The 17267-nt window shown below is 33.7% G+C and overlaps 1 protein-coding gene and 1 long non-coding RNA gene across 5 annotated transcripts; both read left to right on the top strand.

The window, feature by feature from the left end:
• The first annotated feature begins 233 nt into the window (after positions 1-233).
• On the top strand, positions 234-12714 carry LOC123677820. 2 transcript variants are annotated; one of them, XR_006747140.1, is made up of 4 exons: positions 237-809; positions 5119-5692; positions 11001-11196; positions 12662-12714. It is a non-coding gene; the product is annotated as an uncharacterized LOC123677820 (long non-coding RNA). The 2 variants fall into 2 exon arrangements; XR_006747139.1 differs by lacking the exon at positions 12662-12714 and having other exon boundaries at positions 234-809; positions 11001-11326.
• Positions 12715-13161: 447 nt separating this feature from the next.
• Positions 13162-17194, top strand: LOC123677819 (regucalcin-like). 3 transcript variants are annotated; one of them, XM_045614539.1, is made up of 7 exons: positions 13170-13357; positions 13428-13503; positions 15599-15763; positions 15994-16206; positions 16438-16650; positions 16711-16889; positions 16943-17194. In XM_045614539.1, the coding sequence occupies exons 3-7, from the start codon at positions 15607-15609 to the stop codon at positions 17105-17107; spliced, it is 927 nt and encodes a 308-aa protein (XP_045470495.1). In that variant the 5' UTR covers positions 13170-13357; positions 13428-13503; positions 15599-15606; the 3' UTR covers positions 17108-17194. The 3 variants fall into 3 exon arrangements, with proteins under 3 accessions (XP_045470494.1, XP_045470495.1, XP_045470496.1); XM_045614538.1 differs by having other exon boundaries at positions 13162-13503; XM_045614540.1 differs by lacking the exons at positions 13170-13357; positions 13428-13503 and adding an exon at positions 14995-15075.
• The last annotated feature ends 73 nt before the right edge of the window (positions 17195-17267 follow it).

The raw sequence follows: 17267 nt of genomic DNA, 5'->3' as shown, positions 1-17267 counted from the left end.
ACATTTTCTGATATTTCAGGAAAACAAAATTATACCTGTAAGGTTCCAATTCGTTATTGAATTTTGATTGCATCTGTAACAATGTACGATACCATCGTACTTCAGATGTCTAAATTTTCTCATAAATGTTCGCTTTCATCTAGACTGTTATCTATGAATGCATGACAGTTTGCAGATATAAGTTAACATAGTATAAGTCATATTTAAATTTCTTGATTTTTGTTCGAATTGTCTTATATTTTCGATTTCATTGTTACAGGTATGTGTGATTGATTTATTGGTTTAATATCATTATCATTATTTCGATTATTTGAATAAAACATTGTTACAGATGCAATCAAGTTAATTCAATAAACAATTGGAATCTTACAAATCGGAAATATAATTTGTTTGACATCTGGATATGTCAAAATACCAGATTTTTATTGTGGCTGAGGACAGCAATACAAATGAGCAAACAACGGTTCTGAAGCTGAAAAGAATCAAAGCAGCCGACGAAGAGACTTGGTACAGTTTTCCTAATGAATTCCAAAGTCTGAATGACCATAGAAATTTGTCCGATCTATCATCAGTTAAATCTGCAGCAGGTTCAATAAAATCAACGGGACAGTTTCGCAATGTTTATGTAATTCTATCTTCAGAACTGAAGAAAATTCATAAAGATGAAGCAGGTTATTATATTTTCGAATTGGAATCTTACAAATCCAGACCAAAAAGTGGCACGTTGAGGATGGAGATTCTTTTCAACAATCATTCTTGGATTTTCTGATACCCAAATGGGAAATTTATGCTATTAACGTAGCCTCAAGGTAACAATGCGCTATAGTAGCAATATTCTCAATTTTTTTTGAGCGATGCACACTGTTTCTGTTCTTTACATCAAGAACTTGTCCCTTCAGCTCAAATTTTTCTATCAGTTTCACTATTGCCGTCCGAGAAGATGCTTCACTAAGACCCAAAAGTGCTTTAATCTTGCGAACTGTAACTCCAAAACTTTCGTAGGAATTTTAACAATTTCAATACGTTGTTGATGCGTGTATCGTTTCATTTTTTAGTAATGACATAGTTTTAACTTGTCAAATGATGTTGGCTTCAAAAGTGACAGCTGCCAGATAACAGGTTATTCAAAATGAAGCCTTTTGTTGGAAAAAACTTTTTTATTCCTATGGTATCTATATGTAAAGGGTGTTTTTTTTAGAGCTATAGAACTTTAAATTGCAATAAAACAACGATGGATTATTCGATTGACATGAATTTTTTTTATCCGCAAGATAATCTAGTGGCATTACATTCTAAATATGATTTCTGGCATATGTTTCTGGCTCGGATGTAGTCCAATCTGGATGTCCAATTTTCGATGACTTTTTCCAACATTTGTGGCCGTATATCTTCAATAACACGGCGAATGTTGTCTTCCAAATGGTCAAGGGTTTGTGGCTCATCCGCATAGACCAATTACTTCACATAGCCCCACAGAAAGTAGTCTAGTGGTGTTAAATCACAAGATTTTGGAGGCCAATTCACAGGTCCAAAACGTGAAATTAGGCGGTTACCAAACGTGTCTTTCAATAAATCGATTGTGGCACGAGCTGTGTGACATGTTGCGCCGTCTTATTGGAAACACAGCTCCTGGACATCATGGTTGTTCAATTCAGGAATGAAAAAGTTAGTAATCATGGCTCTATACCGATCACCATTGACTGCAACGTTATGGCCATCATCGTTTTTGAAGAAGTACGGACCAATGATTCCACCAGCCCTTAAAGCGCACCAAACAGTCAGTTTTTCTGGATGTAACTGTGTTTCGACATACACTTGAGGATTAGCTTCAGTCCAAATGCGGCAGTTTTGTTTGTTGACGTAGCCATTCAACCAGAAGTGCGCTTCATCGCTAAACAAAATAAAATGGACGTAGTGCGCGATTTGTATTCCGCACAGAACCATTATTTTCGAAATAAAATTGCACTACTTGCAAGCGTTGTTCAGGCGTGAGTCTATTCATGATGAATTGCCAAACCAAACTGAGAATAAATCACTTGACAACTGTTAAATCGGTCGCCATCTCGAACAGTAATGCCAACTCAAAGTTGGCAAGTTCGAAAAAAAACACCCGTTATATGTAGTATAAAGTTTTTGCTTCTTCCGAATATTATGAGCATTTTCCTTATCAGAAGAGGAAATAAAGTTCAATACTCGATTAGTTACAACCGATGCGATGCCAATGCCCCAATTTTCCAGTCTAATTTTAGCAGATAACCCACTTTCAAGCTTACCTAAGGACTTTCCAATCAACCCCTTTCATATAACTGTATCTAATTATAGCGCTGAAATCTTATTTACATCTACCGAATTTCCAAGCTGTCGATTTGTACCTGTTATATAAATAGAGGACTGGTCTGAATTAGTAACAGGACAATAATTTCCTTTTATAAGAAGGGGAGGTGTTACCGCTATTGTTCTATATTTAGACAACTTGAAGATCTTACATATTCAGACATCCCTAGTGTCCAGAAGGATTGGCAAGATGGGGGAAATTCTGAAACTGATTCATGTAACATCTTCAGGGAATTCTATAAACAACACCTGTTTTTTTCGTTAGCCCCAATGCCGCCAATCTTCTGAAAGATGCGTATCAAAATTCCGGAACATAGAATTATGTCTAGATCGAGATATTGAGGGTAAAATGACGCTCCATTTGTTGTTGTTTTAAAAATCGCGGAAACTAGTTTCGTGTATTGATAAAACACTGTTTTTTATGGAAAAAAATACTGTGCAAGCTAGGCAATTACTTTATAAGTGTTATTCAGACTCTGCTTCATTGAAAACAACGGTTGAAAGGTGCTAGGCTCAAAGAAAGTCAGCTGAGTAGTTAATAATCGGTCCAAGCCGTCTAAAGCTACCTTAATCTTAAACGTTAGCTGACAAGGTTATGGCAACCGTATTTTGATACGTTCATTGACTATGTGGACAAAGCTAAAGCTATCAACAGCGATTATTATATAACGTTATTGGATAGATTTAATGGAAAAATTAAGGAAAAACGTCATCAAATGCAAAAGAAAAATTCTCTTTCACCAAGACCATACTCCTTGCACGAATCGATGAAATTCATATTCAAATAGAACGCTTTGAACTGCTTGACCAGCCAACTTATTCTCCAGATCTGACTCCCAGTGATTACTGGCTTTTTGCAGATCCCAAATGAATGCTCCAATTTTTGGATAGATATTCAGTTTTTAGTGTTTTTCCCAAATTTCTAGTTCAGATTTCCTTAAAAAAACTACTTCTTCCTTAATTCAAATGGCACACCTAGTATATTATTTCATCATTAGATAGCTTTTTATGACAATTTCAGTTATATGCCATATCTTGGTTAAAACTGTAGCCTGATGAAGCCACAGTGTGGCGAAACAATTGTTGCTAACAATTAAATACCTAACCCAGTGGAAATCATTTTGTTTTATTTTTATTTTTTTTTTTAGAACCTATATTTTTTATAATTTCAGTAAATTCTACAAATAAGGAGAGGGGGATTACTTAAAAAACCCTATACCTAAAATGCATACTTCTAGAGTAATCGAGAAAGAACATCAAATGAGGAAAAATCGCAATTTCTAATTCTGTGTAGTATTCTGTGACTTCTATATTTGGCATTTCATGAATTGTTATTAATTGTTCATTGGGATTGTTGAGAAATCCATACACCAATAAAATGTTCAGTGACGAATAATTAATTACAATTTATGTAATGTCAAATTTATTTATCGAAACATCGAATTTCAGTTTCTCTCTGAGTTTTTCGGAAGTCATAGACCACTCCACTCAGTTAGAAATTGCGGTTTTTCCTCATTTAAAGTTCTTCCTCGATAACACTTGAAGTATTCATTTTTGGTATAGGGTTTACTTGAGTAATCCCCCTTTTTTCATAACGGGTGTTTTTTTTTCGAGGTATATAACTTTAAGTTGGCATTACTGTTTAAGATGGCGACCGATTTAACAGCTGTGAAGTGATTTATTCTCAGTTCAGTTTGGCAATTTATCATGAATAGACTCACGCCTGAACAACGCTTGCAAATAGTGCAATTTTATTTCGAAAATAATGGTTCTGTGCGGAATACGTATCGCGTTTAGCGATGAAGCGCACTTCTGGTAGAATGGCTACGTCAACAAACAAAACTGCCGCATTTGGAGTGAAGCTAATCCTCAAGTGTATGTCGAATCACCGTTACATCCAGAAAAACTGACTGTTTGGTGCGCTTTATGGGCTGGTGGAATCATTGGTCCGTACTTCTTCAAAAACGATGATGGCCAGAACGTTACAGTCAATGGTGATCGGTATAGAGCCATGATTACGAATTTTTTCATTCCTGAATTGAACACCCATGATGTCCACAAGCTGTGGTTCCAACAAGACGGCGCAATATGTCACACAGCTCGTGCCACAATCGATTTATTGAAAGACACATTTGGTGACCGCTTAATTTCACGTTTTGGACCTGTGAATTGGCCTCAATGATCTTGTGATTCTGTGGGGCTATGTAAAGTCATTGGTCTATGCGGATAAGCCACAAACCCTTGACCATTTGGAAGACAACATTCGCCGTGTTATTGCCGATATACGGCCACAAATGTTGGAAAAAGTCATCGAAAATTGGACGTCCAGATTGGACTACATCCGAGCCAGCCGTGGCGGTCATATGCCAGATATCATATTTAAAATGTAATGCCACAAGATTATCTTGCGGATAAATAAAATTTATGTCAATCGAATAATCCATCGTTGTTTTATTGCAATTTAAAGTTCTATAGCTCTAAAAAAAACACCCTTTACGCAGAATAGAATAATAAAATATATATTATGTAAAGTACGATACCATCGTACTACAGATATCTACATTTTCTCATAAATGTTTCGCTTTCATCTAGACTGCTATCTATGATTGCAGTTTGTGTCAGAGTCAGATATAAGTTAACATAGTATAAGTCATATTTAGATTTCTTGATTCCTGTTCGAATTGTCTTATATTTTCGATTTCATTGTTACAGGTATGTGTGATTGATTTATTGGTTTAATATCATTATCATTATTTCGATTATTTGAATAAAACATTGTTACAGATGCAATCAAGTTAATTCAATAACGAATTGAAATCTTACAAATCGAGATTATAATTTTTTTGACATCTCGATATATCAAAATACCAGATTTTCATTGTGGCTGAGGACAGGAATACAAATGAGCAAATAACGGTTCTGAAGCTGAAAAGAATCAAAGCAGCCGACGAAGAGACTTGGCACAGTTGATGAATTCCAAAGTTTGAAAGATCATAGAAATTTGTCCGATCTATCATCAGTTAAATCTGCAGTAGATTCTATAAAATCAACGGGACAGTTTCGCAATGTTCATGTAATTCTATCTTCAGAACTGGAGAAAATTTATAAAGATGAAGCAGGTTATTATATTCTCGATTTGAAATCTTACAAATCCGGAACAAACAGTGGCACGTTGAGGATGGAGATGCTTTTCAACTTCTTTCATTCTTGGATTTTCCGATCCCCAAATGGGAAAATTATGCTTATTAACGTAGCCTCTAAGGTGAAAATGGGCCTCATCACTGAAGATGATTTTTCGATGAAAATCCGGATCATTTTGATGCATTTCGAGGATCCAATCAGCGAAGATACGAAGCAGGTAATTTTATTTTTAATGAATATATTATGTTAGAGGAGTTTAAGTCAATACCATCTAAACAGAAGTTTGAAACAAGCACAGGATTTCCTGATTTTGTAGCTTGTTTGACTAAAATTGCGGAAGAGAAAAATGATACTTCAAAAGAAATCATGAAACATTTCTCAATATAGAAATTTTCAACACGAAATAGGAATATTGAAGCTTTGGTGGATAGTTTTGAAAAAAAAAACGAATTGATTTCTTTTGACAGAATCAAAACTGATGAATTTAAGTTGTCCAAGTTCATGATCTTCTGATAAATACCCTGTTCATTTTTGGTCCAAACCGTAAACAGTCTTATAATACTACGTGTTTGCCCGATCAGAAATGAAAAAGATTTTTTCGAAGAAACTGCAGAAATATTCGAAAAAAAAGTCGTCGTCGCCACCATTCTTTTTCATAAGAATCCCATTCACTCATGAACCGTTGAGTTTTCACACAAGGTATGGCATATTGCCGAAATTGTCAAAAAAAAAACTATCTAATGATGCAATTATATACTGGGTGTATTATTTGAAATAAGGAAGTAGTAGTCTGTTTCGACTGTTTCCGGTATAACCGAAAGTTGTAGATGTCTGAAAATATTTTAGGGAGAAAGATCATTGTCTCAAACCCCAACATAGAAATTTTCAGAGCAAAATTATGATTAGTTTTCCATAAACGGTTGATAGGCCGTATGTATAGGGTGTTTTTTTTTCGAGGTATATAACTTAAAGTTGGCATTACTGTTCAAGATGGCGACCGATTCAACAGCTGTCAAATGATTTATTCTCAGTTTGGTTTGGCAATTCATCATGAATAGACTCACGCCTGAACAACGCTTGCAAATAGTGCAATTTCATTTCGAAAATAATGGTTCTGTGCGGAATACGTATCGCGCACTACGTCCATTTTATTTTGTTTAGCGATGAAGCGCACTTCTGGTTGAATGGCTACCTAAACAAACGAAACTGCCGCATTTGGAGTGAAGCTAATCCTCTTGTGTATGTCGAAACACCGGTACATCCAGAGAAACTGACTGTTTGGTACGCTTTATGGGCTGGTGGAATCATTTGTCCGTACTTCTTCAAAAACGATTATGGCCAGAACGTTACAGTCAATGGTGATCGGTATAAAACCATGATTACTAACTTTTTCATTCCTGAATTGAACAACCATGATGTCTAGGAGCTTTGGTTCCAACAAGACGGCGCAACATGTCACACAGCTTGTGCCATAATCGATTTATTGAAAGACACGTTTGACGACCGCCTAATTTCACGTTTTGGACCTGTAAATTGCCCTCCAAGATCTTGTGATTTAACACCGCTAGACTACTTTCTGTGGGTCTATGTAAAGTCATTGGTCTATACGGATAAGCCGCAAACCCTTGACCATTTGGAAGACAACATTCGCCGTGTTATTGCCGATATACGGCCACAAATGTTGGAAAAAGTCATAGAAAATTGGACGTCCAGATTGGACTCCATCCGAGCCAGCCGTGGCGGTCATATGTCAGAAATCATATTTAAAATGTAATGCCACAAGATTATCTTGCGGATAAATAAAATTCATGTCAATCGAATAATCCATCGTTGTTTTATTGCAATTTAAAGTTCTATAGCTCTAAAAAAACACCTTTTATGTGTTGATGAATAAAGTCGAATATTCGAAAAAAAATGTGTTTTTTCTGGTTATGCCGTGGACTGATTGAGCGAAGGGTTAGATGTAAATGAACTTATTTCTCATTATTTAAAGTTATAAGCGTTTGTTTCATAACGAGAGAAGGTTAAACTGCTGCGATTATGGATTAAAATTTTCACGAGGCGAATAACGTGATGGCTCATTTTCACAGGCAATGATATTGACAGCAACTTCTTTCGGTTCATTCGTTTTGTACCAGATATAAAGTGGATCGATTTCTTAGGCAATCATTCAGATGAAAACTGTCAACTCAACTACCGCAAAATCGTGAAATTCTTTATGAATACATGTACATGTATCAGATTTTTATACGATTACATCAAAATGAGAGGTTTTGCACACAAAAAACTTATTTCTCTATTTCAGTATCGTAATGTGTTCATTACAGTTCTGAGAACAGTGCTGTAATGAACATATATAATAGCATTGGTTTCAGGAATATTTTTCGTTTCGTTTTTTGAGGGGTCTAATTTTGAAGCAAAATTAGATAATTTTTCTCGAGGTTGTCTTTTCTTTTGGACTTGAGATATGGCTTGGAAACTTCATCATGTTTCAAATCATAGCTAGATATTCGAAAAACGTTTTTATTTGAGGGGTCTGTAACTAGTATTTTAGGAGATATACCGATGCTAGCGAAAAAAATCGACCTTAGAAAATTGAAAAAAAAATAAAGGCTGCTTTATGGCGATATTGTACCTCCTTATTGATTGAATCAGTTACTTAGTTAACGAAAATGATTACAGTTGGGTAATTAGTTCATTATTTCATAAATTATAGGCAAGAATTTGAAATTTTCTAAAAAATATAGATAATTTTCCCGAGACTGCCAGTTCTCCTGGACGTGAGCTATGCACTCGAAACCTCACTATGTTCAAGATCAGATCTCGATCTTCGAAAAACGTTTTTATTTGAGGGGTCTGTGACGAATATTTCAGAAGATATAACGATTTTTGGATAGAGATTCAATTTTTACAGTTTTTCACAAAAATTTCGAATTTTCTTAAATTTTCCATACCCTAGAAGATTTGAGAAAATCAAAAGTTCCTTCTTGGGAATAATATACCTCTTTATGGATTTATTCATTCACGTATATCAAGAAAGAGCTTGTAGTTAGGCGTGTGACCTTAATTTCAGAAATTATAGGTTATAAACTGACATTTTCGAAAATAATGTTGAAAATTTTGGTCAAATTTTCTAATTCTTAGAAAATTTACGATCTGCTTTCTGATATCTTATTATTTGAAAAAAAGAGATCAGAGGTCCGTGAAGAATTCCTCCAAGTCTTATAGTTCTCGAGGTGCTTTCAGTGACCATCGAATTTGGGACAGCCTGTACATAATAAAAATAAAAAAACTCTCTCGAAACTCTCATTCATTGTGCGGCAAGCGAACCAAATCATCTGATTAGGGTTCCACGCGTTCTTTCAATATTGACACGTTCATAATAACGTGACTATTTCTGAAGAACTATCGGTGAATTTCACGTGTAGAAAACGTCGGTGTAGAGAATGTGTTTTTATATTTAGATCTTTCTTACAGTTTGATAACGTTACCGTTATTTTTCAAGAGGAAATTTTTGCAATTGAACTATGTTGATTCACGATAAACTAACAAATTTTAGATAGAGAATATAAATTTGAAATTAATAAAAAAAAATCGAAAATAATCCATATAAAGGGTGTTTTTTTTAGAGCTATAGAACTTTAAATTGCAATAAAACAACGATGGATTATTCGATTGACATGAATTTTATTTATCCGCAAGAAAATCTTGTAGCATAACATTTTAAATATGATTTCTGGCATATGACCGCCACGGCTGGCTCCGATATAGTCCAATCTGGACGTCCAATTTTCGATTACTTTTTCCAACATTTGTGGCCGTATATCGGCAATAACACGGCGAATGTTTTCTTCCAAATGGTCAAGGGTTTGTGGCTTATCCGCATAGACCAATGACTTTACATAGCCCCGCAGAAAGTAGTCTAGTGGTGTTAAATCACAAGATCTTGGAGGCCAATTCACAGGTCCAAAACGTGAAATTAGGCGGTCACCAAACGTGTCTTTCAATAAATCGATTGTGGCACGAGTTGTGTGACATGTTGCGTCGTCTTGTTGGAACCACAGCTCCTGGACATCATGGTTGTTCAATTCAGGAATGAAAAGGTTAGTAATCATGGCTCTATACCGATCACCATTGACTGTTACGTTCTGGCCATCATCGTTTTTGAAGAAGTACGGACCAATGATTCCACCAGCCTATAAAGCGCACCAAACAGTCAGTTTTTCTGAATGTAACGGTGTTTCGACGTACACAAGAGGATTAGCTTCACTCCAAATGCGGCAGTTTCGTTTGTTTAGGTAGCCATTCAACCAGAAGTGCGCTTCATCGCTAAACAAAATAAAATGGACGTAGTGCGCAATACGTATTCCGCACAGAACCATTATTTTCGAAATAAAATTGCACTATTTGCAAGCGTTGTTCAGGCGTGAGTCTATTCATGATGAATTGCCAAACCAAACTGAGAATAAATCACTTGACAGCTGTTAAATCGGTTGCCATCTTGAACAGTAATGCCAACTTGAAGTAATATACCTCGAAAAAAACACCCGTTAGAAGTTTCATGAAATTGAAATGTCTACATACCAAATAGAAAAATTTTAATTTTCATATTTTCATTTCGGTAGTGAAAGGGTTAAACAGAGCTAATCGACGATAAGTTGCTGCTTTTGGTCAGCTACCATTTATCACTTACCTATTACACAATCTGTTACATAAGTTCTACTCAACTTAAAAACGAATCTTATCGATGAACTAAAAAGTAACTATTTGAGTTCATTTTTTGGCGCAGTATCAATTCGTCAATATCTGTATTTTTCGAATTGAGCGCCGGCAATGGTCTCAAACGATTCATCATGATAATTGCCTAACGAAGCGAGAAGCTTAACATAGGTAGTAGGTTTAGATCTCGAATGCAGCGATTAAGTTATTCAATGGACAAAATTCCAGTATCGAGAAAAATTACACAATTCAAGAGGATCGTAGCATCATAACTCCTCTCCAGACAAACTAACCGACAACAATGACATCATAATGAATCACACCTTACCTTTAACTAAAAACAGTTTTGTGGTCTTCAAGTGTACAATTGGCGCATAAATGAACAAGCTATTATCTTGTTTTATTTCACTCGATATATTACAACAATATGGGTACTTCGTTTTGCATTTACATGAGAGCTTGTTATGCCATAAGATCAAAAAACTGTTTTCAGGTATTACGAAAATAAAAGCTTTAATTCTGTTACGCATCTTTTGTTTTGTTGAAGAATAATTCGTAGATTTGAACTTTTCGGGTGCATTTCAAGAGTGAATAAACAGACAAATATAATTGTTCGAACATATTCATTCAATAATTTTAAATTATCCTAAAGAGTTAACAATCTGTTTTGATTATTAATATCAACTATGAGTCAATTCACAAATTCATCGAAATTGAAAAGTTTCAAGTCTACTTACAATCAATCAGTCGAATCCTCTTCAGAGCATGAATTAATCTTTTTTTTCAAATATCGCGGTTATCAACAGACTTGATCACTGCGATTGACCAAGAGAACTGAAACTTCCCTTGAACCCTTAAAGTATAACACCCTCTTCACATCGACAGAGAAGAGAACCTCAAAGCTACCACATCCGCGTGAGTAGAAGCAAGACAGTGTGGCACATGAGCAAGAGCAACCCTTACACGCTTTGGACAACGTGACCAATTTTTCTGTAATATGAGGTAGGTTTATGAATAGAAGTCAATTAATTGGAATTCTTAATATAGATTCGCGGGGTTAATATCTTTAGAATTGAAACGTTTTGCTTCGTGACAACAAACAAAGGCTCAAATTTGAATGAGGGGGTTCGATAACATCAAATAAATCCTCGATAAGTTTGAAAACTTTATCGCGAATTTCTTTCGTAAGTTTATACCGGGGATTATTGAAATGGTTATTATGGCAACACTGTGTCTTATTTTGACATTAATTATGTCATTTGGGTTCGGTAGGTTATGCAACTTAACCATGGAAGATCTTCTTCTTCTTCTTCTTCTCACTCTTCAACTCTTATTCGACTCACTATTTATCGTATTGTAGAACAATTTGAGAAAAAATCCAAATTTTTTAGTTACAGTCAATGAAGAACTGTACAGGGTGGGCAAATTTCGTAGTATTAGCTCTACAACTTTCAAACCAGAGGAAATAGACAAAATCTGATACCCCATTCTCGTTCTCTTTTATTGAAAATTAGCAAGACTAGTATTTTTGGCCACCCTCTTTTGTTCTCAAGTTATAAGCGAAAATTGGAAAAATGGCTAAATCGAAAAATTCATATCTCCGCTAATATTGATGATAGAGCTCTGAAATTAAAACGTTATAAAGGCACTTCTTACGTAGAATCCATTGGTGTGCAAGTACTTTTAACAGGGTTTCTAAGTACGAATCTATGACACAATGTTATGTTTTTTCAAAAGAGAACACTAGATTTTTGTGCTATTTTTTTTCCTGATTTCAAAAATATTAAACATCGTATATATCTCTCCTAATACGATCCTGATGTATTGCTAGCGATGATTATTTCAATGTCACATAGTTTGGTCGGAAATAGATCAATTGAATTATATTCAACAAAAATGATTCAAAAGTTATCGGAATAACTGACCTTATATTCAAAGATGCATTTTAATTTCCGACAATTCGAGATAAAGATTCATTCTCCAAGTGCGATACTTTTTAGTTATCGAATACAGTAGATTTACGGCGAATATATGACCAGAAATAATAACATAAAAATAAGAAAAAATAAAAAAACTGATAATACTAAAAACAAAACTCGAAAATAGGTTAGAATTGTATCAAGGTTATACCCATTTAAATTATATCTACAATAACGGAAGATATAACCAATAAATTCAAAAGGATAATGAGAAATAATTAATCGAAAAATATCCAGCCTTGATATGTAAAAAAATTATTAAGTCTTATAGGAGAAAAAACGTAAACATTCAAGAATATTGTCTTGAAATCAATGACCGATTAAAAAGAATTCTTTAAGGTCAATGCCTGATATTCAAAAATAGGGAAATGTTCTTCTGGCAAGGTTATATTTGCTGCCTTGATTTTATAATTATTCAACCGTATTTTTTGTTTGTTTTTAGTAGACTCGTAGAACGATATTTACTGAATTATGATTTGGAATTCCAGTGAACTATAGGGTTTTCCAATAAGAGATTTCATTTTTAATAGCCCGCTATCTGGAAAGTTGTCATCTTTTGACAATTGATAAGTAAAAAATACACCATTACTAAAAATGGAATGATACACGCTTCAACAACTGATTGAAATTGTTGAAATTCACTACAGAAATGGTGAAAGTGATGAAACAATAAAATAATTTCATCAGATAAAATAAACGCAGTGAATGTTAACCACCCAAACGTAATTAAATCAGTGGCTAATAAAAAACTGAATGTAGGTATTTACTATTTAAATCCCAGACGAATTAATTTTTTATGCTCCCTTTTTTTCAGCATTGTTATATTTGTTAGCATCAATATAACAATTTTTAATAAACAAAACGATATACTACTCTTCAACCATGTGTGATACAGTCTTAACTAATTAGCGATGTTTCAGTAATTAAATTTGAATAATGGTCATAAGTGCTAATTACGCTCCTGCTCGTTATTCAATCCAGCCAAGGTTACAACGAATCATAAAGTATCGCATCCATTATGTAGCTAATGCAAGTGAAATGTGAATTTTTATTATCACGAAAAAAAATCCAGTGCTCTTCCGAGTTATCAGGAAAGTTCTTCATCTTGATTTCACCAATCTGTAACAATCTCAAGTCAAGATATAAACTTGTTGTAGTTAACCTTCGATTTGGTTAATTTGGAGGTGAGCGTACTTTGAACGATATGGATGAGAATCAACAATATAATATGAACTGACACTCTCATTGCTTTAGAGACTCCCAAGTGTGTGGCTACTCTTAGAGTGGAAATAACAAAATTGGAAAATTTGAATTGGAAAAAAAAAGAAGAGTGAGTATTTATTTCTGTGTTTATTTATATTTATAAGGGAGGTGTTATTAGAAGAAATTACTCAATTTGAATAGTCAATTACTAGGACATTCCATTCTACTATTCAGTGGAACGAAAAATAAATTCCCAAAAATTCTTTACTGCAAAACTATCGTGGCTGTGACTTTACAAAGAATATATTTTGTTCATTATTATTGTCGCCATGTAGGTTTCAAATTTCATGGTTTTAAGTCGAATAGTTTTCGAGATATGATTTTTTAAATTCAATCATAGAAATTTTAGCCTTCGAAATACATTGATTGGGTTTTTGACCTATGAAGATCAATACGGTACTGCAACCGATTTTATATTGAATATTATGTGAAGCTTTCGATGACGGAAGAACTGATTTATTAAAATTTCAGAGGAGATTATGAATTTATTTCATTTTTCGATAGTTTTTTTCACTGGAAATACTGTACTAAAAAGGCCTTCAGCTTCTCAATTCACTTCAATTATGTTCATTCTGGATTGTCACCATTTTTCACCAATTCACTTTTTTGAAGGATTCTTCCTGAATGTTACATTGAAACAGCTATTTCTTGTATAAAGGTGTTCAAACTATTTTGAGAAAATTCTTTAAAAAGACAATATTTCTGGGAAATCATTAATTTTGCACCTCTTAACTATTTTTCCTGTAAAAATGTCAATAAAGATAATTATGCAGGCCTGTTGAAACCATACAATAGACGTACCAATGTTCCAGTTGCTCGTGTATTTTCAAAATAAAATCTATAATCTTTGTTTCGTCAATAATTATACCTTCGACATTCAATATCGTTGTTACGCTTCAATGAGTAATGCGATAATTTCAATGCATCAACAAAAAGCCTTATGCAATATTACCCATAATTAGTAACTATAAATACGTTCTGTCGTAGAAACAATTGAAGCAATTCTGAGGCTAATTTTTTCTTTTTGAATCCACGTTTTAGTCATAGCTATAATGTTAATGATAAAAATTGACTTATGTTTGTCGTTGGACATCGTGAACTTATAATTAAATTGAAAGAAAAAATGGACATTAGTAGATGCACCTCGTACTCAGAAATCAATTTTTTTATGTATTTTCTACACATTGAACATTTCATATTGAATAGCAAATAGCTCTCTTATTTTCCCAGAAAAGCTTAAAAAAGAAAATCGGATTCTATAAAACACAAATAAGTTCCGAAATAAAATTGGGTTAGAATTAAAATTTGTATGAAGCCGACCCTGAAGTTTGGTAGATATATCATTGATAAGTAACGTATTGCGTTATCACTAAACTCAAGTTTTATTTGTACGAAATACGCTTAATTCAGTAGGAAAAACAACTGTTTCTATAGATAAAAAAGTAGATCAATTGAAATTTGATATCTAACATTGAAGTTTTTGTTTGATGATCTTAAAAAATAGATCCTACATTTTTATTCATACCACACTAACAACTGTTTGAAATTTCCTTATTACGTATTTACGAAAAAAAAAAGAGTTGAATCAACATTAGAAATATTTTATTAATAATATTTATTATTGGAAATTTGAATAAAGGTAAATATATAGATTGAGATATAAGATCGAAACAATTTTGTGTGTTTTCAAATTAATACAACTAACTCTTTCCTGAATAGATGACGGTTACAAACGGACAGTAAGTTTTGAAAATCATAGATTATGCTATAGATCTGGAGGGTGTATATGGCAGGGACCATTGAGTTGTCATACTGACGATTCCATCAGTGGTTTTAGTAATAAATACATAGGGCTTTATCAGAGGGAAGTTCAATTGAATTGTAAACATGTTGTTCTTTGAGCTTGTGCTAAATGAAGAACTCCAACGTGAAATTCAACTCTAAACATTGGAAATTATCAGATATCCTATTCAAATTATGATAATTTCTAATGCAAGCAAAAAATTTCAGTGTTTTTCATATAAATAGTTTATACCAATATAAATTTTTATTATGGTACTAAGGAAGTCGTTCATGGTAATAAACATAGGATCATAACAATTTGAATGATTCAACATGAATGCAAAACGCAATTAATATTTTCATATTCATTTCTGTTGCAGATTGAAACATGGCACCTAAAATTGAAAGAGTTGTTGAAAATATAGAACTAGGAGAGGGACCACACTGGGATATTGCCTCTCAATCTCTTTACTTCGTGGATATATTCTCCAAAACCATCAACAAATATGATCCATCCAAGAAAAAACACACTAAAGCCCATTTTGGTAAGCAAGAATAATATCAATCAACCTTAAAGCACGCCACTGATGATTTTGAACGGTTAATATTAAATTGAGAATTGCAAAGGAAGATGTAAATAATCTTCTTAGAAAACTGGGATCGCGCATTCACCAATTTGTCGCTCTTAAGTTTTTACTTTGGGGGCCAATTCACATTTGGTTTTTTCATTGTGTGTAACTAAATTTTTTTTATGTGTTTTGTAACTTTGTTTCAGATACCTACGTTTCCTTCATAATTCCTGTGGAAGGAGAGAAAAATAAATTTGTTGTAGGTTTAGGAAGGCATATTGTTTTTGTTACTTGGGACGGTGAAAGTGAAACAGTTGAAGAAATGAAAATGCTTTCGGAAGTTGACCACCAGTCTCCAGAAAGTATGGAAAATAGGCTGAACGATGCCAAATGTGACACAACAGGAAGATTATGGGCAGGTAAATTAAAAAAATTCGATTATTCTCGAAGTAAGACCTGCACTTACAGTCTTTTATATTACCATAGTATATTATACTATGATATTACTTTATATTTTTCGCTTACACTTTTAAAAGTGTGGAGTTCGGTAAAACATCTTATCGATGGGTATATGTGTCGCCATCTAGACTGTCTAGACCATCTAGCAATTGTATTCATATTAGATTTCTCTTCAAACATTTTCTTTAAAGGAACAATGGGAGTAGAAAAAATAAATGGTAACGTTAAACCAAACATGGGATCTTTCTACAGTTATTCAGATAGAAAACTGAAGAAACATTTCAACCAAATTGGGATTTCAAATGGTCTTGCTTGGAGTAAGGACAATAAGAAACTCTTCTATATAGATTCTATGAAAGGAACTGTTGATCAGCTCGACTTCGACATTACTAATGGGGAAATTTGTAAGTTTAAGACACAGCATTAAAAAAATTGGATAACACTTCATTAACGATTTTTTTTAGCAAATAGAAGAACACTATTTACCTTTGGCGAAAGTCAAAAGGGAGGCTTACCAGATGGCATGACGATAGATGAGGATGAAAATTTGTGGGTAGCTTGCTTCAACGGATACCAAATCATCAAAATCGACTCGAAAACGCCAGAAACTCTCTTAGACACAATATCGCTACCAGCCAAACAGGTAATTCAAATATTCGGTATTTTTGCGACCATTTCTTCAATTTATTTTTATAGGTTACTTCAGTAGCTTGGGGAGGAGCCAATTTAGATGAACTTTACGTTACTTCCGCAAAATTTTTGGTAGATGGCGTTGTTCTGAATCCTCCAGATCATGGAAGTATTTACAAAATTACTGGGTTAGGTACCAAAGGACTACCTATGTCGAATTTCAAAATTTGATGGAAAATTATTCAGTATATTTATCCATTGTCACTCAATGAATTTTTTACATTTCCTAAGTTTATCAATAAAGTTATAACTTTAGAATTTTGAAGAATTTTTTTTTAAATTATTTATCACGTTCATAAAGATACGTAACTGTCAATTATACAGTTTGAGA

This window comes from Harmonia axyridis, chromosome 4 (genome assembly GCF_914767665.1).
Source record: "Harmonia axyridis chromosome 4, icHarAxyr1.1, whole genome shotgun sequence".
NCBI lineage: Eukaryota > Metazoa > Arthropoda > Insecta > Coleoptera > Coccinellidae > Harmonia > Harmonia axyridis.
The sequence above is the reverse complement of the archived record's forward strand: the minus strand, read 5'-3'. Positions and strand labels throughout refer to the sequence as shown.

Coding starts and splice junctions, on each gene's coding strand:
- LOC123677819 (XM_045614538.1), top strand. CDS start 15,607: ATGGCACCTAAAATTGAAAGAGTTGTTGAAAATATAGAACTAGGAGAG. Junction 16,207..16,437: donor AACAGGAAGATTATGGGCAG/GTAAATTAAAAA, acceptor TTTTCTTTAAAG/GAACAATGGGAGTAGAAAAA. Junction 16,890..16,942: donor TATCGCTACCAGCCAAACAG/GTAATTCAAATA, acceptor TTATTTTTATAG/GTTACTTCAGTAGCTTGGGG.